Here is a 24,191-nt window from a genome sequence, read left to right as displayed (position 1 = left end):
TGGTGGCTTTTGGTGGATAAGGAGTTGTACTGTTAACCCAAAGGCAGGAGGTTCAAATTCAGCAGCTACTCATGGAAGAAAGATGGGCAATCTCTTTCCATGTGATTTACAGTCTTGAGAAGCAGCTGAAAGGTCAGCTATGAGTTGGTTCCAATTTGAAGCAATGAGGGATTTTTTGATGCTTCAAAGTAATTCATGAAGAGAGATAAAAATAGAACAAGATTAGTCAATTATTGGTAGTTAAAACTCAATAGGAACATGGAACCCATTTTAACATTCTCGTTAAAAAAAAATAAAAACAAAAGAAAAGCATTCATGGAGATTCTCGCGTGCAGCAGGGTTGAGCATCATGAGAATGTCGCCCCCAACCTAGATCATTTTGCCCATAAATAACTGAGCATCCTTTTTAAAGGTGTGTCTTAATGGATTCAAAGAGATACAGGTAAGATGAAAAATGTCAAATTTATTTCCCAGAACAGAAGATGAGGGGGAATGTATGCATTTGAATTCATTTTGTAATGTATGTTAACAATAAAGCATTATTCTAAAAAAAATAAAGCCATTATCCTATGCCTGTCTTGTTGCAATTATTCCAACCAACTGTAGCATTTTTTTTTAAAGTATTTTTTCCTTTTGTTTGCAGAACTAGATATTTGGCAAAAGACAATGTGAAATGTAAACCGTGAACTAGATCCGCCAATGTCTAAGGCGAAGTCTTCATAACTAAAAGGGGCCCCTGTACAGTTGAAAACAATGGACTTTGCACTTACCTAAAAAATTCTAGAATACTTATTTTCCGTTTGAGGTCGTATTAACAATTTTAACCAGTGCTCAACCTATTTTGAGGTAAATTTAGAACATAGACCAATGAAGTTTTCTTTAGTTTCGAGTAATCTAAATCTGAAAAGATGATCAAAGATTATTCTTTCCCTTCTTGAAAACTTTAACTACCAATTGCATTTATTCATTTGAAAGAAATTTGACAAGCAAAAATTGAACCATCACCTAATAGTTTGCCATAGAAATCAGAATCACATAACATGTGACCTTCTTAAGTCTTTGGGAAGTAGATCCACAGGAATTTTATCAAACGTTGTTGAGATGATTAGACTTGATCTGAGTTACTATCAGGAGACTGGGTCACCATTCATGATTTGCTTATTTGCTGCTATTTCTACTCATGCTTATCAGATGGCTATTGATCATATTAAGTTCTCGGATCACCATGCTCAAATCTTCATGTAACCGGACTATAGAATTTTTCACCTCTCCTAAAAGAACTCGAATGGAACTGTTGGATTCAGGCTCCCGAGGCAAGTCTTTGGGGGCTTCAAAACTAGCACAGGACACAGAGGTGAAGTGGTCTACATTCTGGGTGGAAAACTCCACCCACTTAGCACGAGAGATTTGACTGGGCTTATTTTTAGCAGAATCCGAGTTATCTGGAAGGATTTCCAGTATATTGAGGTGGTTATCTTCCTCCTCCTCAGAAGATGCTGGGCCTTGAGGAGCAAAGGGGTGTGGCACCCTGGGTGCCTTATCTTTACCTTTAATGGAGGCAGGAGCAGGTGGTCGATGGGATAAATTACAGAAGGAAGGTCCAGGCAAAATCGAGGGTAAGAGATGAGCAGACTTCTCTGGAGAGGCTGAATCGGGAGATGACACGGATAAAGTAGAAAAGAAGGATGTTTCCTCAGAGACAGTTGAAACTAAAACACACAAACAACAATGAATGATTAGCTGAACTAATTCTGCCCTGTAAAAGCCTTGCTGAGGGACTCAACATACATAAACAACTTAGAATTTAAAATATTTATAATAATCCCAAGTAAACCCAAAGCAAGAAATGGATACAGTTTGTAGTTGTGTTAGACATCAATAATGCCACAGAAATAAAATGAAAATACAATCATCAATATTCATAACTACTCCCAAACCCAGCCCAACACATTTTTAACTAAACGATCAGAAAGAACAGAAAGGTAAAGAATTAACCTATTCAAAAGCTAGCACAGGGAATTATGATAGTTTAGTAGTGAAGACTTGCACCAGCAACCCAAAGGTGTATGGTTCAAATCCACCATCTCCTCTGTGGGAGAAAGATTGCAGTCTCCTTCCATGTGATTAACTGCCTCTGAAAACCTGCTGGACTGTCAGCTATGTGTTGGTTCTGAATTGACAGTAGACAACAGCAAGTACAACAACATGTCTAACATTGGGAAAGTCTGCTGTCAGGGACCTCTCCAAAGTCCTGAAGAGCAATGATGTCAGTTTAAAGACTAAGGTACTTCTGATTCAAGCCGCAGTCTTTTCAATCACCTGCTATGCATCTGAGAGCTGGATAATGAACAGGATGACAGGAAAAGAATTAATGCCTTCGAGTTGTGGTGTTGGAGAAGAGTGCTGAATATCCCATGGACTGCCAAAAGAACAGATATGTCTTGGCGAAAGTGCAACCAAAGTGTTCCTTGGAGGTAAAGATGGTGAAGCTTCCTCTCACATATACTGGACTTGTTAGGAGAGGCTATAAGACATCATCCTAGGAAAGGTGGAGGGTCAGTGAGAGAGAGGAAGCTCTTCAGTAAGATGGACTGTTTCAGTTCTGTGGCACTGGAGTCAAGTGTGTTAAGGATGACAAGGATGGCACAGGATCGGACAGAGAGGACAGGTTCAGATCTGTTTTTCACTGGGACACTATGAGTCGTACTCAACTTGCTGCATTTAACAACTGACTGTCAGTATTTTAAGGTGATATGAAAAGTAGGATATCTGAGAAGTCAGTAACATTTCTTTATCTTTCTCCCCCCTACAGAGAAAAAGTTTCACTTTTTCCACTATTTGCTCTGTGGGAGAAGGATGGGCCATCTCCTCTTGTGCGATTGATTAATCGCCTCTGAAAACCCACCAGAGGGTCAGCTATGGGCCAGTTCCAACTCTATGTACACAAAAACAACAACAACAATGGAGAAAATTTTGGCAAAATGAAACACTACAATTACCCCAAACTTGGTGAAACTGTTTTCATTTGAGGGTCAAATATAATCAACACTGAAGTCCAACTCACCTGAGATTTAAAATACCTTCGCATATGTCATGTACATAATTCTATTTCCTCACCATGAAACTTAAGGAGAATAAAAGGCATTATAAATCTGCTTAGCATAAGATTAAAGGTTTGAGTAAAATTTTACATCCTTTCAAGGAAAAAAAAAATCATGTTACATTTCTCAGCACATACTTCAATTTAAAAATATTTCCCAAACTGTGTTTGGAGGAGCACTGTGTTCCTTAAGATGCTGTAAGATGTTTCTGTAAAGCAGGGGTTCACAGTCAAATGGTACGTTGTTGCTGGGCTCTGCCAAGGTGGTTTTTAAACTTATAGTGAATTAACCACTGCCTGAGTCCTGCTCTATCCTTACAGTCACTGCTACAAACCAACCTCCACCAACTCCCAACATGACAGCTCCACAGGCCAGGGTGGAACCGCACCATTGGCTTTCTATGGGTGAAGTCTGCCTGGGAGCAGGCTGTCTGGGCTTCCTCCCACCGCATGGCCTGCCAAGCTGGAACTGTGGATCCAGAAGTTGCAGTCAAGTGTTTTGACCATTGCACTACCACCTTGCTGAGCCAATCCATCTTATTGAAGGCCTTCTTTTCCACTGATCCTCTACCAGGCATGATGACTGGCCAACTGAATATTCTGATTTCCTTTTAAATTGACAGTGATATCCATCAGTAAATTCTTATTACAAGTTCTAAGAAGTCTACAGTAATTTAATGAGATGTTTTCCAAACTTTCTTGACCACAGAACATTTTTCTCCTTGGAAACTCTATTTACATTTATTTATGTAGTAGGTGGCACATAGTAGGGAGATCCAGTATTAAAGGCTTTGTAGCTAAATTTGGATTTACCATTTAATTTTTTTTTAAAACCAGCTTATTCACTATAAATCATAGAACAAGAAAATTTATGCTTACTGCTTGGCACAGATGACTTAATCTTTCTATATTATTTAGCTCTATATATTCACTTTCCTTCTAAACTTGATTAAATTTCCTGTAAAAAAAAATATGATCATAGGAAGAAAGAAGGCTTCTATTTTCTGCTTCAAAGCTCTACACAGCCTATCTCCAATTGTCAGGGCAAGTTCCAATCCCAACACTTTCGCGAGGTTGAAATGAGTATTCTCAGCTGATTCAGCAGGACATGACAAGGAGAGTAAGAACGTCACCAGAGCACGGTCAAGCCAGGTCAAACACATTTACATATGTCAGGCCCATCATACATCCTATACCAGACTGAAAAGGTCCTACCCATGTCGGGAGCTCTGGTAGCCCAATGGTGAGGAGCTGTTCTGCCAACCCATAGGCATGCAGCTTGAATCCTTTAGCTGCTCCGTGGGAGAAAGACTGGCAATCTCCTCCCGTGTGATTTACCACCTCTGAAAACCCACTGAAGGTCAGCTATGAGTTGGATTTGACTCACTGGCACACAACAACAGCACCATGGTTGTGGCATCTTTCTGGTGGAAGCCTCAGGAGAGGTGTCTGGATTCACACTGTTACACTCTGAACTGGGTGAGCTCCACCCAGAACCTCAGTGGTTGTATGATAGGCCCCTTCACCATCCTCCTGTCCAGGCTCACATGTTGGATTTATATCTTCCTTTTTTTTATTTTTCCTTCTTACTCTCATTTTAGTTCATTATATTCTCCAATAAAGCACTGAAAAAGATAATGTGTGAGAAATACAAATTTTGAATTGACATGTCTGAAAACATTATATTCTATCCTCAAGCTCAATGAGAACTTGGTTAGATATAGAGTTCCAGGTTGGAAATTCTCTTTAGAATTTTGAAGGCTATCTTCCATTGTCTTTTTGGTTCTTGTATTGTTCAGATGTCAGGAATCATTCTCATTTACTGCACCTAACCTATTTTATTACCGAATTATTAGAGACTCCTATCTCTGTTCCTAGTGTTCTGAAATTCCTCCGTGATGTGCCCTGAAGTGGGACTATTTTCATTCATGGGTGTGAACTGAAAGTGAGCATTTCAATCTGGCAACTTATCTCCTTCTGCTTTAGAAATGATTCTGAATGCTTTAATCAGTGATTTTACTTTTGCATTTTCTCAGCTCTCTGTTGGCCTCCTGAACTAGTCTCCTTGTGTTTCTCTATTTTCTTCCTCTTTGTTCTTTTTTTTTTCTACTTCTCTGGAGATTTTTTTCTATTTCACTTCCAATCTGATATGGAGTTTAAAAAAAAAAAATCTAACATTACATTATTAATTCCCAAGAGATTTTGTTGCTGTTGTCCTTAGAAATTCTTTCTTAAAACATTTTATTCTCAAAACAATTATGAGATATCATCTCACTCCAGCAACAATAGATAAGTTCAACAGGGCAGCTAACAATAAACGCTGGTGAGGTTGTGGAGAGATTAGAACCCTTATTCACTGCTGCTGGGAATGTATAATGGTACAACCACTATGGAAGGAGGCCTGGCACTTTCTCAAAAAGTTGTAAATAGGAAGACTATATGACCCAGAAATTCCACTAATGGGAACAGACCCTAAAGAAACCATAGCCACAACTCAAACATATGCACACTCACGTTTATTGCTGCATTATTCACAAGAGCAAAGAGATGGAAGCAACCCAAGTGCCCATCAACAAAAGAATGGGTAGAAAAACTATGATATATTCACACACAAAGGAGCAACACAAAGGAATACTATGCAGCACTGAAAACTATGAAATAATAAAACATTACACAACATGAGCAAGCCTTGAGGGCATTATGCTAAGTGAAATATCTCAATCAAAAAAGGACACATACTGCATAACACAACTGTTATAAAATAGGATAGACATGGGGGGCTGGGAAGGGAATGGGGAAAAGTGGATAGATCATGAACACTGTATTAGAACAGATGAGAAGACTATATGGTTATGCATTATATGCATGAATACAATCTGGAACAAGGGGTACATTGCAGGGTGAGCTGGGAAGAGGGGAAGAAAATATACAATAATAAAGAAAAACATGCCACCCCCCATTTTATTTTTCTTTTCATGGATATATTAATATCTATTTTAAGATATTATGCGCTAGGCATTTTTTTAGTGTTCCTTTTTCTGTATAGTATATGCTTCTTTCTAGTAATTCTTCTTTATCTCAGTATTCTATATTACAAGTTTTTTATCAAATGTCTGATAGTTTGTTATCTGCTTATTGAAAAGAATGGATGATTAAAAAGTTGATTTGAAGATATGAGTGTCACCGGAATTTGTCAACTTTGGACTCTAGTCTACAGTCACTTGAACTTGCTTGTTCACTGTGGAAATACCAAGGTCAGTAATACATTTCTTTTCTCTTAGAGGAGTTGAATTTTTAAGGGATGAATTTCTGAACCCACACCGACAGGGACAAGATCTGACTACCAGTGTGCTGGGCATTCAGTAAGGAAAGGAGGCTGAGGTTCCTAGCGTTCAGTATTTTATTTATAGGTATTAATTTAATTTTGAAATTTTGTAATAGTATTCACACCATCAATTCTACTTTCTTTGTTAGTTGCTTAACTGGTTCTTACTCTTAACAACCTTATGAGCAATGGAACACTGCTGACCATTCTCACAATAACTGCTACACCTGAACCCATTATTTGGCCACTGTGTCGGTCACACATCTCACTGAGGGCTGCCTTCTTTTTTTAAAAAAATTTATTATTAATATCAATGAAAATTTACAGAGACTTTGGATTTCCATTCATTCATTGTTGCACTTTTCTCCCCTCCTAACCCTCCCCCCTAGTACACTACCCTCTTGGAAAAGTAAAAGACAAATTCTTTCATTGTTTTACAATCCCTCCCCCAGGTCCACTCCACTATGCAGCCTTCACTCTGGACTCCTGTCATGACGAAAATACCTAATCATATATCCCTTTTAAACAGTTTTCTCCCTTATCTGTTTCAATGAAGTCTACATTATTGAACCTATCTTTCTCAGTCTCCCCCCAACCCCGATGTCAGTCCTCTTTTACAACAGTGGCACCATGCAGTATTGGTCCTTTTGTGACTGAGATACTTCACTCAGCATAATGTCCTCCAGGGTCACCCATTTTGAATAATATTGCATGAGTTCCTTGTTTTTCAATGCAGTGTAGTATTCCATTGTGTGAATATACCACAGCTTCTCTGTCCATTCGTTTGTTGATAGGCACTTAGGTTGTTTCCACCTCCTTGCTATTGTGAACAAAGCCTCAATCAACATGGGTGTGCATATATCTGCTTGGATGTCAGTCATGGTCTCTTTGGGGTATATTCCCAGTAGTGGAATTGCTGGTTCAAATGGTATCTGTGGGCCGCCTTCTTTAGGATGACCTCCTACTATACCTAGTGTACTTTCGTGAGTGTTGCTCAAAGTTTGGCTTTCCTAGACCACCGTCTTTAATCTGATCCAGCTGCTTCAACTCTGCCTGCCCTGCAAACACATGGTCTGCCTACAACATCAACAGTTTGCGTGGGCCATTTCTTCCCCTTTGCAAATACAACATGTTAATCTATTCACAAGGCAATTAGCTAGTCTTGCCATTAAATGTAGCATATTAAGTGGCAGAAAACATACATCTCAGTTCCAGGAAAGGAGAAGAAGAATGCAGTATGTATCCTTCAGGGCCAGAGATTTCTGCACCAGGGACCGTATCTTGCTGTAACTGAGAAGCTGTCTGGACTCAGATTTTGTATCTTGCAGTTAATCTGAATTATAGCCTGTTAACTTCCCTAATAAACTGCATATGGTTCTGTGGTGTCTGTGGGGTCACTGCAATTGGTTTTGGATCCAGACTGTAGGTAAGGAATGTGGGAGGCCATGTATGACCTCATAAGAATTAGGGGTTTTTTTTTTTAATGGATATTGTTGATGAGGGCAGTTTCCCTTGTGGGTAGTAAAGGTTGGACTCGGCCATACCCACGCTGCCCCTGCTGTCTTCACACCTGACATAATGCGCCTCTCCAGGGACTGGTCTCTACAGATAAAACGTTCAAAGTATGAGAAACACCATCTCATCATCCTTGCTTCTAACTAAGGAACATCCTGGCTTCAATCAGGATAGATTTTTTTGTTCTTGGGCGCAGTTCATGGTATAATGCAAATTCTTGGAGATAATTCAGATATATCAATTCTTCGTCAGTCTTCTGTATGCATATGAGACAATTTTGCACCTATAAGTTCTCATGTCAGAGACCCTCCATTTACTTCCTCTAGAAAACAAAGCAATTGACTTTTGGCTGAGGTGGTGAGTAGGCAGGGAGAGGTGGTAGGGAGGTAGGGAGGTATGGGAGACAACTGTTCAATTGCTGTTGAGGAAAAACCTGATGATATAATCACTTTTCAATTAATTCTCCTGATTTTTCTTAAGAAGCTCTGGTGGCTTAGTGGTGAGAAGCAGTGCTGCAATCCAAAAGGCATGTGATTCGAATCCACCAGCAGCTATCTTCTTCTGTGTGATTAACCCTGAAAACCTGCTGTAGTGTCAGCTATGAATCAGTTGTAACTTGATGGCACACGACAACAATCCTCATTCTTTGTTGTTGCTGTTAGGTGCCACTGAGTTGATTATGACTCACAGTGACCCTGTTAACAACCAGTTTGAACCTGCTCTCTCCTTCACCATCCTCATCATCTTTGTCCTGGTCAAGCCCACTGTGGTAGTCACTGTGCCCTTGGAGAAGGACATCATGCTTGGAAAGGTGCAGAGAGGTGAAAGAGAGGAAGACCCTCAACCAGGTAGACTGACACAGTAACTACAGCAATGGGCTCAAGTGTGTCAGAGATTGTGAGGACAGTACAGGTTAGGGCAGGGTTCAGATCTGTGGTTCACGGTTCATAGAGTTTCTATGAGTTGTACTCAACTTGACAGCAGCACCACCACCACCACTATCATCACTACCATTACCACTATCACAACCTCTTCTGAATCCAGCTTGCATTTCTGGTAGTTCATTGTTGATGTCCTGTTCCAGCTTATTTTAAAAATACTTTTTAGCAGTATTTTACTTGCATGTGATAGTAATGATATTGTTGGATAATTTCCACATTCTGATGGATCACCTTTCTTGGGAATGGGAACAAATACAGAACTCTTCCAGTCAGTTGGCTATGTAGCTGTTCTCCGAATTTCTTGGCACAACCTGGTGAGTATATTTTAAGGTTTCATCTCTTTGTTGAAATATGCCAACCGTTATTTCATCAATTCCTGGGGTCTATTTCTAGGGAGCTCTCATGACCTACTGATAAGAAACTGCACTGTAAACCCAAAGACATGTGGTTTGAATCCACAATATGCTGTGTGGAAGAAGGCTGGGCAATCTCCTCCAGTGTGATTTACTGCCTCTGAAAACCCAAGAGAGGGTTCTCAACCTGATGGCAAACAACAACATATTTTATCTATGCCGTTAGTATACTTTGGACTTCTTGCTTCAGTACTACTGGTTCTTGATCATATGCTACTTCCTGAAATGTTTCAGTGTTGCCCAATTATTTTTGTTACAGTGACACTGTATATTCCTTCCATCTTTTAATGCTTCCTATGCCATTTGACATTTTCTCCATAGCATCCTTCAGTATTGCAACTCCAGGCTTGAGTCTGTTCATTTGTTCCTTTAGCTTGAGAGATGCCACACTTGTTCTTCCTTTTTGGTTGCTAAGTCTTGCTCCTTGCACAATTCACTGTATTAGTTGGCTTTGTCTTCTTGAACTGTCCTTCGTAATTTCCTGCTCAGTCTTCTTACCCCAGCAATACTTCACTTGGTTTTGGCTTCTTTGCATTTCACTGAAAGTTGAGAGTATCTTCTGAAATCCATTTTGGTCTTTTCTTCCCCCCCCCCCCCGTCTTTGTTATGACCTTTTGCTTTTTTCATGGACAACATCCTTCATGTCACCTCACAACTCATCTGGTCTTCAGTCAGTGTGCAATGTGTCGAATTTGTTCTTAAGATGGTTTTAGTGACGCTTTATTTTACTCGTTATTGTTACGTGCCATCGAGTCAGATCTGACTAGCACAAGAGGAGACTATCCATCCTTCTCCAGGGGAGCATATGGTGGATTCAACCACCAGCCTTTGGGATTGCAGCTCAGTTCCTTGCCACCAGGCCACCATAACTCCCTTAAGATGATTTTTAAATTAAATTGAGAGCCTCTGAAGTCACATTTTAGTTTTTGTGGATTTGTTTTAACCAGTTATACTCCTCTTATGATAATAATAGGTAGAGTTAAATTTTATAATCCTATTTTAAATATGAAGCAACAAAATCTTGTTGTTGTTGTTATGTGCCATCGAGTCGCTTGCGACTCATAGTGACCCTATGTACAACAGCCCTAAACTTTGCTCTGTCCTGTGCCAATTGCACTGTCTCTGACACTCCCATCCCGATTATCCCAGTCACTGAATCAATCACCTCATAGAGGGCCTTCCCCTCCTGCGCTGTCCCTCCACCCTCCCAAGCATGATGTCCTTCTCCAAGGACTGGTCTCTCCTCACATGTCCAAAGTATGTTAGACAGAGCCTCAGAATCCTTGCCTCCAAGGAGCCACCTGGTTTAACCCTCTCCAGGATGAATCTGTTTGTTTTCTTGGCAGTCCATGGTACCCTCAATACTCTTCTTCAGCACCACAGCTCAGAGGCATCAATGCTCCTTCTATCCTCCCTAGTCATTGTCCAACTCTCTGATGCATAACAAGTGATAGCAAAGACCATGGCCTGTATCAAATGCACCTTAGTCTCCAGAGAGACACCATTGCTCTTCAGTACTTTGGAGAGGTCCTTACCAGCAGACTTTCCCATGACAATAAGCCTTTTAATTTCCTGGCTACTGGTGCCAAGAGTGTTGACTGTGGAGCCAAGCAAACTAAAGCTGTGAACAATCTCAATCTCTTCGCCATCCATCCTGATGCTGCCAATTGGTCCAGTGGTTGAGAATCTGTTTTCTTGATATTGAGCCTCAATCCATATTGGAGTCCTTGACCCTCTGCAGCAGGTGCTTCAGGTCCTCCTCAGTTTCAGCAAGCAGGGTTGTGTCATCTGTATAATGCAGATTGTTGATAGATCTTCCACCAATCTTGACCCCACATTTCTCCTCATAGAGCTCAGCCTCCTGGATAATCTGTTCTGCATACAGGTTGAAAACGTATGGAGATAGGACGCATCCAAGATCACACAGTTCAAAAGAATCAGAGATGTGATTAAAACTCAAGTTTCTCCAATGTCAAAGCATATCATTTGAGTACTATACTACACTTCTACAGCATCCACTGAATTAGAACTGTTTTCACTTACTATTTTCTCCTATGATTTTAAATTCCCATTTATTATTTTGTTTTAAAAAATCATACTAGTTATTTACAAAGTTCAAATACATTGTTTTCCAGAACATATTCTTCCAATTTCCCTCACCCCCACCAAGCAAATTGTATAACTCCCCTCTCCCCCCTGCACATCCTCATCCCTCTGCTTCCCCTCCCCCTTGGTATTAAAGTCTAGATATAAAATCTAGAAAGCAAACAGCTCAGGTGATAAAGAATTTAACACCTTATTATATGGTTGCTGTTGTTGTTAGGTGCCACTGAATTGACTATGATTCACAGCGACCCTATGCACCCTGCCGTATCCTGTGTATCCTCATGATCTCTGAGATGCTCACGCCCTTTATTACAGTCTCTGTCAATTCATCTTGTTGGGGCTCTTGCTCTCTTTTTCTGACCCTCCACCTTTCCTAGAATGATGTCCCTTTCCCAGAACTATCCCTTCCTGACAATAAGCCCAATGTATGTGAGATGAAATTTCACCATTCCTTCTTTCAAGGAGCACCCTGGTTGCACTTCCTTCAAATAAATTTGTTATTTTTAGAATCCATGGGATATTCGGTTCTCTTCTCCAATACCACAACTCAAAGGCATCCATTCTTCTGTCGTCCTTAATCACTGTCCAACCTCCAGCTGCATAGGGAAGCAATTGAAAAGAATGATAGCTTGGCTAAGGCACACTTTCATCTTTAAATTGATGTCCTTGCTCTTTAGCACTTCGGCAAGGTCCTTGACAGATTTTTCAAATGCGACAACTCTTTTGATGTCTTGACTACTACTATCAAAAATGTTGATTTTGGATCCACGCAAACTTAAATCAATGACAACTTCTGTCTTCTTTCTATCTATCACAATGTTGCCTATTGGTCCACTGGTGGGGACTTCTTTTTTCTTGATGTTTATATGTAAGCCACAGCGAAGGCTGTAGTCTTAGATTTTTCTATAGCATAAGCAATGGCTCATTGATTTGCTAATCTTTACTCAAAAAGAAGGGTGCTGTAATGCATAGTGTACCCTGTGGCTAACCTAAGACATCAAATCTCTGTCTGTTCCAATCCAGCAGGTTGCTATGAGTCAAGCATAGAATTAGTTAAATGAATGACACCAAAAAGAGATGGTGGGAGAGAGGGTAAGAGGTTCTTTTCAATCATTTGAACACTGTCACAAAATGTCAGTAATAATATCTTCTTGTTATGGTGTGTAGGAGGTTGAAGTGGGATCAGCAGATGAGAGAGAAAACGGACATGAGCTCTCTTTAAAATAAAACAACTTTCTAATAGTCCTGGTTGACCACACACGAAACAAGCAGCTTTTAAAGGGGATAGTTTCTCAGGACTCAGGGAGGTCAGGACAGAACGTGTTCCAGGTAAGAACAATGCCTCAAACGGCAGAGTTACACGCCCTTTATGAGATTCTAGAGCCTAGGACCCAGGCAGAGCATCGCTGTTTAAGAACACTAAGCATACTAGTCCAAAACCAGAACAGACTGAGCTCACCCTTGTTGTGGCCGTCAAGTCAGAACGGACCCTTAGCGGACCCTCCAGAAGGTTTTCAGTGGCAGTTAATCACACAGGAGGTGACTTCCCATCCTTCTCCCAAGAGCTGCTGCTGGGTGAACTGCGTGCCTTTTGGACTGTAGCACAGCTTCTTACCCTACTGTTGGCTGTGTGCTGTTGTGTTGACTACGACCCACAGCGACCTTATGCACAGCCACTCTGAAGCCTGTCTTATTCTGAGCCAGTCTCACTGACTCTGACACACCTCCCCCCATTGCCCCAGTTACTGTATCCATCTATCTCCTCTGGGGTCTTCCTCTCCTGTGCTGTCCCTCCATGCTTCCAAGGATTATGTCTTTTTCCAAGGACTGGTCCTTTCTGGCATGTGCCCTAAGTTAAGTGAGATGGAGTTTCAAAATTCTCACCTCCAAGGAGAAATTTGGTTTCACCCTCTCCAAGACAGACTTATTTCTTATCTTGGTAATCCATGGTATGTTCAGTACTCTTCTCCAGCACCACAACTCAAAGGCATCGATTCTTCTTCTGTCACCCTTAGTCATTGTCCAGCTCTCTGATGCATATCAAGTAATTGTAAAGACCATAGTCTGGATCAGGCACACCCTAGTCTCTAGACAGACATCATTGCTTCTCAGTACTCTAGAGAGGTCCTTGACAGCAGATTTTCCAAATGCAATTTGTCTTTTGATTTCCTGTCTGCTGGTGCCAAGAGTGTTGACTGTGGAGCCGAGCAAGTTGTAATTGTTAACAACCTCAGATTCTTCTCCTTCTATCATGATGCTGCCAATTGGCCCAGTGGTGAGAATCTTTGTTTCCTTGATGTTGAGCTTTAATTCATATTGAAGACTTCAGTCCTTGACCTTCTTCAGCAAGCACTCAGGTCCCCCTCAGTTTCAGCAAGCAAGGTTGTGTTGTCTGCATAATGTAGGCTGTTGATGAGTTTTCTTCCAATCTTGATGTCACATTACTCCTCACAAAATCCAGCTTCCCAAATGATCTGTTCTTCATATAGACTGAAAAGGTATGGAGACAGGATTAATCTCTGACACATTCCTTTACTGCTTTTGAACCTTGCTCTGTTCTCAGTACAGCTTTCCTGGTCTGAGTATATGTTTTGGATGAGCATAATCAAGTGTTCTGGGATTCCCATTCTCCTGAAGGTCAGTCACAATTTGTTGTGATCCACACAGTAAAATATCTTTGCATAGTCAATGAAACACAGACATTCCTTTGGTACTCTCTGCCTTCAGCCAAGATCCATCTGGCATAGGCAAGGATGACCCTAGTGCCACGACCTCTTCTAAACCTGGCCTCTACTTCTGGAAGTTCTCCCTAGTCAGTGATTTTATGACATATTAAGTTAATCAAAAGTAAAACAACATGAGTCCAATATTTCTATGTTTTAATCTTACACATTTAAAGATAAAGTTAGCCTTGGGGGTGCAGTGTATCAGACTGCTAGCCAAAAGGTTTGCAGTTTTATATCTACCAGGTGCTTCATGGGAGAATAACAGACAGTTTCCTCCTGTAAAGATTCACAGTGAAGATTCTAAACCCCAATGGAGGACCACGCTGTGTTGAAAGTGACTCTGACAGTGGGCTTTACAATTCTGTTAGTCACACACATATGTTCATCATGTACAGATGATGTGACTCTTAAAAAAACCCACACAACAACCAAAACCCCAAGCCACTCCGGTACTTAACTTCATGCTGCTGGTTCTCTAAGTGTGGTTCCAGGACCAGCAGCTGCAGCACTGCTGCGAATCTGTTAGAAATGAAATGCTAGGGCCCCACCCCAGATCCACCGAATCAGAAACCCGGGGGTGGGGGCCCAGGAAATTGAGTTTTAACAAGTCTCCAGGTGGCTTTGACGCCCGCTTGAGTCAGAACCACTGCCTCACGTCCACCTTTCATCGGCTTCAAGGCTCCGAGTGCTGACTAAATACCTTATCATTATTTACACTTTTGCAGCACTGATTCACAAACTGCACGATGCTTTTGTGCATTAAAAGCCACTTCATCTCTAATTGCAGCACACCAATTTACTTTTGTTTCCAAACACTCCACAGCTGCACCATCCACTTCATGCTGCATTTGAGGGTGCGTCTTCACTCCCCGTTTCGTTTCCCTGCGCTTTGCTCACCACAGCAGCTTGTTAACATTCATCCTCTTCACACATCAAAGCAGAAAGGCCACATATACTGCAAATAAGCTCCAATAAGTGGCTGTATTTAAAAATCTCATCGTGTGATCAATGCATGGTCATTAATATTAAACCCATTGCTGTCAGGTTAAGTCAGAGTCTTAGTGACCCTCCAGGACAGAGCAGAACTGCTTCATGGGGCTCCAAGGACATAAACAGTTGTGGAAGCAGACTGTTGTACATCTCTCCCTCACAGAGTGGGAGACTGGTGGGTTCAAATCATCAATGTTTGGTTAAGAGTTAAGCACTTTAACCAATCTGCCACAGGGCTCCTAGTTAATGTTAAGATACTCTGAGAGGCTGGGCTCTATGAGGAGGAGTGTGGCACCAGGATTAGAGGAAGACTTATCAACAATCTTTGTTACACAGATAACTTTGCTTGCTGAAACTAAGGATGATCTGAAGTGCTTGCTGCAGAAGGTCAAAGACTGTATACAGTCTTCAATATGGTTTGAAATTCAACATCAAGAAAACAATGATTCTCACCAGTGGGCTTATTGGCAGCATCATGATGGTGAAGAGATTGAGATTGTTAACAGTTTCAGTTTGCTTGGATCAACACTCTTGGTACCAGCAGCCAGAAATCAAAAGACAAATTGCAATGGGAAAAGTCGTCTGTCAGGGACCTCTCCAAAGTGGTGAAGAGCAATGATAGATAACGATAGACTAAGACACACCTTAGTCTCCTGGGGAAGCTTCATCTGACATACTGTGGGCATGTTGCAAGGAGTAAAATGTGGAAGCAATCCAAATATCCATTAATAAACAAATGGACAAACAAAATGTGGTGCATCCATTCAATGGAATATTATTCAGCCATAAAAAGGAATGGTGCTTGCTCTGAAGGCACTGTGATAAGAAGACAAACCCAGAAGGTCACTGACTGGATGATGCCACTTACATGAAATGCCCAGAATAGGCAAACCCACTGCAACATAAAGTAGATGAACAGCTGTCAGAGGCTGGAGCCAGGGAGTGTTAGGATTAGAACCAAGAAAAGAGGCAAAAGTTTATGCTTGGAAAATGAAGCTATCAGAACCAGGAAGCCAATATTGACAAGCATAGAAATTAGTGCTTTGGGGGCATGAATGAGGTCAGAAGTAGTGGACACTTTGGGCACGTGAATGACATCAGAGAGCAGGGACCAGAATGAGAACCACCCACTAAACTTTCAGTTCTCCCTGGTGTCGTCTCATTGGCCAGATTCCAGCCTTGAGGCCCATCCAGAGAAGGCAGCCATAAATAGAGGCTCATCTCAGTAGCAAGCTGCTTCCCCTCTCTATTTCCTTTCAGGGGGAACTTCTGTCCCTTTGGGTATGTAACTTTCTAATTATCTTTACTATTTACCCTCATTTCTGCTTCCTTGTCTTTTTCTTCTCGTCCCTGCTAATAAAAAGCTCCAGAGTATATTTTTAATGCTGCAGACACTAAAATGTCTGCTCTCCCCAGAAATACTAAAATTGCTGTATGCTATACGACCTTGGTCCTTGAATACTATTCTCTTCCCTAGTCTTTTCCTATCGGTACAATTCTTTAGCCTTTGTGAGAGGGACAAATTAGGGCACTGCAAGTTAACAGGAGGGAGGGGTGTGGCTGTGGATAATTATGGGGCTTCCTTTTGGGATGATAAAATTTTGTGGGATTAGACAGTGATAAAGGCTAAATTGGGAACTTTGGTGGCCTAGTGGTAAGAAGCTGCACTGCAATCCCAAAGGCATATGGTTTGAAGCCACCAACTGTTCCTCAGGAGAAAGATGGGCAATCTCCTGTGCAGTTAACCACCTCTGAAAATCCACTGGAGAGTCAGATACCGGTTGGTTCCAACTCAACGGTACACAACAATAAAGGCTGAATTGTGTACGTTAAAAGGACAAATTTGATAGTATGTGAAATACATCTCACATTTTAAAAATGCAACATTTAAAAGGTTTGTTTTTTTAAATATTATTTTAAATGAACCACATAAAAGAAATAGATTTTGGAATAATAGAATTAGAAGGCAATGCTAATAAGTCTTTGCTTCTAAATAATGTATGCCAATCTTTCCAGAGAACACAGATGTTTGGATTCTAGGTGCATTTTCTCACTTAGCTCCCCACACAGACCTCGAGACACTGTGGGCTTGGTTCCAGACTGCGGCAATAAAGTAAGTGTATATAGAAACAACACAAGTCACACCAATGGCTGGTTTCCTAATGCATTATCAGTTACGTTTACACTTTCCTTCAGTAATTTAGGTGTATAGTAGCATCATTAAAAGAAACGGAGATATTTTGAGAATCATCAAAATGTGGCCTTGAAACAGAAAGTGAAAGCATCATGCTGGAAAAAGGCACTGCTGATAGAGTAGGCTCCATGCAGGTTTGTTGCCACAAACCTTTTGTAAAAATACATTCTTTTTTTTTTTTGTGAAGTGTAGCACAGTGAAACAATAAAACACGGTGTGCCTGTATCACCTAAGTCTCTGGCAAATAGATGGAACCAGGAAGACAAAAGCAGAAGGTGAAGCCTGTGAAAATCCTCCTCATTATCTACATTTGAGGAAATTTAGAACAGGTTTCCCCCACCCCCACTGCCTCCTCTCCACACCCCACATTAGAAATTTCAGTGACGTCTGTGGAGTCCACTTGCTTTGCCTGTGGCTGTGAACACAACAGGAAAACTGCCTGCCACCAAACCTTGGCTTCGGAGCAGCTCCTGGTTTATTCCTTTTTAGAGTGTACCATGCAACATCGAGTGGCCGAAGGGAACAATTCAAGCTACAGAGAAAGAACTTTAAATTCAATTGCAGAGCAGAGAGATGGCCTGTGGTAGAAGTAGGGTAATTTCACATCACAAAGGTTAAAGGAAGCAAAGCTGTCTCTCTCAGTAGAAGCATTCAGGTCTGAGGCAGTATCCTTTTTATTTAAGATCTGCTGAAATGAGAATATGCAAGTATTTTTTAACTTGCTCAGTTCATTATCTCCCAAGAATTCTTCCCCTCACCCTCAGACTACAACATTAAGGAATATTCATTGTCTTCTTTGTCTTCTAGGGGATGGTGGTGTCCCTGGAGACTAGGAATTCACTTTGGCGTTGTTGTTTCTTGGATTCCACAACCACAGTGGTCTTCACCCACTCCTCTGAGGTCTGTCCAGAACACGCCACCACTCAGAACTGCTCTGCTCAGAAGCCTTGTTTTCTAAGAGCTCCTTCTCACTCACTTCTAGGCCTCCTATTTCTTCAATACATCTATACTTTGGCCTCACCTCATTGACAGTCAGGTAATAACAGACTGAATAGAGTCCATCTCAGAAACAAGGACAGTGAAAGAAACTTCACCCCTCATCCCTTGGGTATGTAATCAGGAGAGGCAAGACCTTGGAAAAGACATGCTTAGCAAAAGTAGAGAGGGCCAGTGAAAGAGGAAGACCCTCAATGTGTTGGATTGACACAGTGATGGTGATGATGGGCTTGAACACAAAAGAAGCTGTGAGGATGGCCCACGACTGGGCTGCGTTTCATACGAAGGGTCACTATGAGTTGGAATGGATTCAATAATACCTAACAATATAGGATCCAAAATCAACAGTCATGGTAGCAGCAATCAATAAATCAAGACATGTTGTCTTGGGAAGATCTGCTCTCAGAGACCTCTCCAAAGTGCTAAAGAACAAATATTTCAGTTTAAAGACTGAGGTGTGTCTGACCCATGCCATGGTATTTTCAATTGCTTCCAATGCATCTAATATTTGGACAAATGCCTGATCCGGTCTATAGTCTTCACAATTAAGTGCTATGCATCAGAGAGTTGGACAGTGACTAGGGATGAAAGAAAGAGAATTGATGCTTTTGAGCTGTGGTGCTGGAGAAGAGTGTTGAATATACCATGGACTGTTAAGAGAACAAACAGGTTTGTCCTGGAGAGGGTGAAGCCAGACTGTTCCTTGGAGTCAAGGATTCTGAGGCTTCGTCTGACATACTTTGGGCATGTTGAAAGGAGGGACTGGTCCTTGGAGAGGGACATCATGTTTGAGAGAGTGGAGGGACGGCACAGGAGAGGAAGACCCTTGATGAGATGGATCGATTCTGTGACTGGGGTGGTGGAAATGAGTGTGTTGGAGACAGTGAGGTTGGCACAGGATAGAGCAGGGGTTAGGGCTTTTGTACATAGGGTCACTAAGAGTCGGAAGTGACTTGATGGTACATAACAACAACAAAACAGAATCAATGCCTTTGAAGTGTGGTGTTGGTGAAGGTTACTGAGCCATGGACTACCCAAAGAATAAAAGACTATCTTGGAGAACATGCAACTGGGGTGTTCCATAGGGCCAAGGATGGTGGAGGTTTATCTTACACACTTTGGATACTTCAGGAGAAGTCAGTCCTTGGAAACAGACAACAGTCTGAGAGAGGTGAAGCCTCAGAGAAAGGGAGGAAGACCCTCAAAGAGATGGATTTACACAGTAGCCACAACAATGGGTTTGAGGGTATGCATATCCGAGATTGTGATGATGGCACAGGACAGAGTAAGGTTCTGATCCATTGTTCATGGGGTCTCAATGAAGCACAGTCAACTGGACAGCACCTAACAACAATATATTTTCTCTTACTCTGTCTATAGCGAGCTCTGGCGGCCTAATGGTAAAAAGCTGGGCTGCAATCCCAAAGGCACATGGTTCAAGGCCACCAGCTGCTCTGCGGAAGGATGCGATGCAATCTCCTCCTGTGTGATTAACTCCCCCTGAAAACCTATAGAGGGTCAGCTATGTGTCAGCTCTGGCTCCATGGTACACAACTACAACAATTCTATCAATGGCCTCCTTGTTCTGCCTCATCTCTTGTCCAGTCTAGATCTCTATTACCTGTCACTTCATCCACCCTCTTTGCTACCACCTCTACCTACCTGCTGCCTTGTTTTCTGCCTAATCTGCTCCTCCACCCTAGTTCAGAGATTTACAAACTTTGTCCTATAAAGGGCCAAAGAGTAGGTATTTTAGGCTTTGTGGGTTATATAGTATCTATTGTAACAACTCATTGCTGCTATGACAGCAAGATAGGCTTCATAGACAATGTGTAAAAAAAAAATAACAAATTGGTGAAGATGTGTTTCAATAAAACTTTATTTACAAAAACAGGCAACAAAACCAACCAACCAAACAAGCAAGCAAACAAACAAATAAACAAAAAAACAGGCAGCAGATCTACACTCATACTTTGTAAAATCCATATCCAGTTATTAAAGGATGCTTGCAGCTTTTCGAGTTACTTCCAATCTGAGCTCTACCACTTAGACTATAGCTCCCGTATCCCGTAGTCCTCTATCATTCAGAGGGTTTTCAGAGACCTGTTATTTCAGAAATGGATAGTGAGTCATGCTTCCTAGACTGTCTTCATCTGGGAGCTCTTCTGAAACCTGCCCACCAATGGTGACCTTTCTGGTATATTTTTTCTATTGCCAAGAAAGTAGTTATGAAGACATATTGCATAAGGCATATTTGCTCTTACTGCTCCAAATTACTGAGGAGCAATGATGTTATTTTGAAGACTAAGGTGTGCCCGAATCAGGCTATGGTCTTTTTACTCACTTGCTATGCATCGGAGAGCTAGAAAATTAATAAAGATGACAGAAGAAGATTGATACTTTTCAGTTGTGGTGTTCTAGAAGAGTACAGAATAATCTATGGACTGCCAAAAGAACAAATAGATATGTCTTAGAAAAAATGTATACAAAGTGCTCCTTAAAGACAAAGATGATGAAAATCCATCCTCTATACTTTGGGCATGTAGCTAGGAGAGACTTTTCATTGGAAAAGGACATCATTCTTGAAAAGGTGGAGGGCTGGTAAGAGACAACAGCAGTGGGGGAAATGTGTCAGAGACGATGAGGATGGCACAGAATAGGACAGGGTCCAGATCTGTTGCTGTGAGTTGTACTTGATATGACAGCACCTAACAACAACAACAAACATATAGCAAGTGGCACAGAAGGGCTCAATACATCTTTTTAAAAAAATTTTGTCTTTTTACGAAGATAGCACCGAAAGCGAAGAAGGAAGCCCCTGCCCCTCCCAAAACTGAAGCCAAAGCAAAGGCATTGAAGGCCAAGAAGGCATCCTGAAGGGTGTCCACAGCCAAAAAAAAAAAGAAGATCTGCACGTCACCCACGTTCCAGCGGTCTAAGACGCTGAGACTCCCACGGCAGCCCAAATACCCCCGGAAGAGCGCTCCCAGGAGAAACAAGCTTGACCACTATGCCATCAAATTTCCCCTGACCACCGAGTCAGCTATGAAGAAGATAGAAGATAACAACACACTTGTGTTCATTGTGGATGTCAAGGCCAATAAGCACCAAATTAAACAAGCTGTAAAGAAGCTCTATGACACTGATGTGGCTAAGGTCAACACTTTGATTAGGCCTGATGGAGAGAAGAAGGCCTATGTTCGACTTGCTCCTGACTATGATGCTTTGGATGTTGCCAACACAATTGGGATCATCTAAATTGAGTCCAGCGGGCTAATTCTAAAGGTAATAAATTTTTCTCACCATAAAAAAAATAATTTTGTAAAATGTCACATAATATTTGCCGGTGCAACATTTTTCACATGTATAACTCAGTGACATTGATGACATTAATCGTGTTGTACAACTATCACCAGGCAAATTTTCCATCATCATTAACAGATACTCAGTACTCCATAAAGAATGACTTCCCTTTCCTCCGCCCTCCAATGCATCTTAATTATTAAGAATACCAGACACTAACAACAAAACTTTTCCCTTCACATCTGAGGAATCTTTTCTCCTCCCCCCTCAGTCCCAATCAGCGTGAACTCGCTTGCTTTCTTGCTTCTAGGTTCTGAAGTCCAGACCACCGTCCCTACTATGTTCCATCCAAGGGCCTCAGCAGCTCTTCTACCTCACCCTCCGTTATCCAGACCTTTTACTGAGCTTCCCCCAATACCCTCTTAAGTGTCTCCCTGTCTCCAGTTTCACCTCCTCCAAATCTCTCCACCAGTCCTGCCCGAGCTAATTTTGAAAGATCACTACCCAGTGTAAAACACCCAGTGATTTGAATTGTCTTCAAATCAAAGCCCAATCTTCCTAACCCCTAGCTCATCCCCTGCCTAGGCTAATTTTCCTTTCTGTCACTTTTCCAGGGAGCTCTGGTCACCTGATGGGTAAAGAATTGCACTGTTAAGCCAAAGGCAGGAGGTTCAAGTCCACTAGCTGCTTGATGGAAGAAAGATGGGCAATCTCTTCCTATGTGATCTAGAGCCTCTAAAACCTGCTGGAAGGTCAGCTGTGAGTCAGTTCAGACTCAACAATGAGAGAATGAGAACACTTTCGAGATCTGCCCTCCAATCCTGCTTCACTGAGCTGCTTTTAGTTCATGTGTTCCTGAAATATGGAATCCGAACTCTGTGTGAGGGGCTATGTTTGGTGCTAGTAATACAATAATGAACAGGATGGATATAGTCTCTGCTCACATGAAAGGAACAGTCAAGTTTAAATAATGGAATGCATATGTAACTATTATTTTGTATGAATGACAAGAAGTGCGATGGAGGATGATTATTGCATACCAAGATAGGTCAGGATGCCATGGTGGTATATACATAAAGTATTGGCTTGAGAACCAAAAACCTTGTAGTTTGAATCCACCCTCTGCTCTGTTGGAGGAGGATGGGCAGTCTCCTCCTGTGAAGATGCCCCAGAAACATGAATGGGATTTCTGAGTCAGAACAGACCTGGCAGTAGTGGACATGCTAGTACACAGCCGTGGAAAGTTAGAGTAACCTGGGGGCAGTTAAGAAATTCTGAAGAAGTGATGCCTGAACTGAGTGGAAAGATAAGTAGGAATGAGCAAGGGGAAGAGGTAGACAAGAGGACACAACATGAGCAAGGTGGTGAAGCAACAAGGCTTCTTGGACAAGTGGAAAGAACAGCAGGCAGGTGCGAGAGGCAGAAGCCAAGTCACACAGGGCCCAGCAGGCTGCTGGATCTTTGCAGGAACATGACGGCCCATGGGGGTTCAGCAGGTGAGCATCTGGGCAGTCTGGCTGCTGTCCAGAGGACGAACTGAATCCTCCAGAGTCTCTGTCAGGTACAGCTCTCTACTATCTCTCTGCCTGGGGGTGCATGAGTGTGCTAGTCCCTGGGAACCTCTGGGGACTTGGAGAAATAGCAGAGGGAATTTTGAGGGTTGAGACGTGGAGGCCCTCTGGTTTTAAATGTGAGAATCATATGCAAATAGCAGAGTTTGTGTTTACATTGAAGGAGCACCAGACCCCATGCTAAGCAGTTTGTTAACTCCACTTCCCAGGACCTTTCCACATATCTATTAAATCTGTATGTGGTGCAAATCATTTGAGAACCTGGACTTGATAAAGACGAGTGTGGCATCAGGATTGGAGGAAGGTTCATCAGCAACCCACTGTTATGCATGCAGATGACAGAACTTTGCTTGCTGAAAGAGCTGCTGAGCATCAAAGACTACAGCCTTCTATATGAATTACATCTCAACATCAAGAAGACAAATATCCTCACCACTGGACCAAAAGGTAATCTCATGATGTTGTTGTTAGGTGCCGCTTAGGACAACTCATAGAGACCCTATGAACAAAAGACCTGCACCCTGTTCTATCCTGTGTCATCCTCACGCTTCCTGACACTCAAGAGACCATTGCAGTGTCAATCCACCTGGTTGAGGGTCTTCCTCTCCTTCTTCGACCCTCCACCTTTCCTAGCATAATATCCTTCTCCAAGGAAAAAACCCTCCTACTAACATGCCCAAAGTATGTGACGCAAAGCCTCATCATTCTTGCCTCCAAAGAGCACTCCAACTGCACCCTCTCCAACATAATTTGTTCTTTTGCCCATCCATGGGATGTTCAATGCTCTTCTCCAATACCATAGCTCAAAGGCATAAATTCTTTTTCTGTCATCTTTATTCACTGTTCAGCTCTAAGATGAATTGCAAGTAATCAGAAAGACTATGGCTTGAATCAGATGCACTTTAGTCCTCAAATTGACATTGTTGTTGTTATGTGCCATCGAGTCGCTTGCGACTCATAGCGACCCTATGTACAACAGCCCTAAACTCTGCTCTGTCCTGTGGCAATCGT

At 41.8% G+C, this 24,191-nt stretch overlaps 1 protein-coding gene across 1 annotated transcript in view; it reads right to left on the bottom strand.

Annotated features, from left to right (window-relative positions):
- Nucleotides 1-1,147: 1,147 nt before the first annotated feature.
- Nucleotides 1,148-24,191, bottom strand: part of ENTHD1 (ENTH domain containing 1) — a 272,373-nt gene continuing 249,329 nt past the window's right edge. The window contains 2 exon segments of the mRNA XM_006890102.1: nucleotides 1,148-1,167; nucleotides 1,170-1,709. Coding sequence (XP_006890164.1) covers nucleotides 1,148-1,167; nucleotides 1,170-1,709 — 560 coding nt within the window.

The sequence above is a fragment of the Elephantulus edwardii genome, unplaced genomic scaffold (assembly GCF_000299155.1).
Source record: "Elephantulus edwardii isolate Elephantulus edwardi_28Jun2011 unplaced genomic scaffold, EleEdw1.0 scaffold00086, whole genome shotgun sequence".
NCBI classification, from domain to species: Eukaryota; Metazoa; Chordata; class Mammalia; order Macroscelidea; family Macroscelididae; genus Elephantulus; species Elephantulus edwardii.
This window is presented reverse-complemented; position numbering and strand designations above follow the sequence as displayed.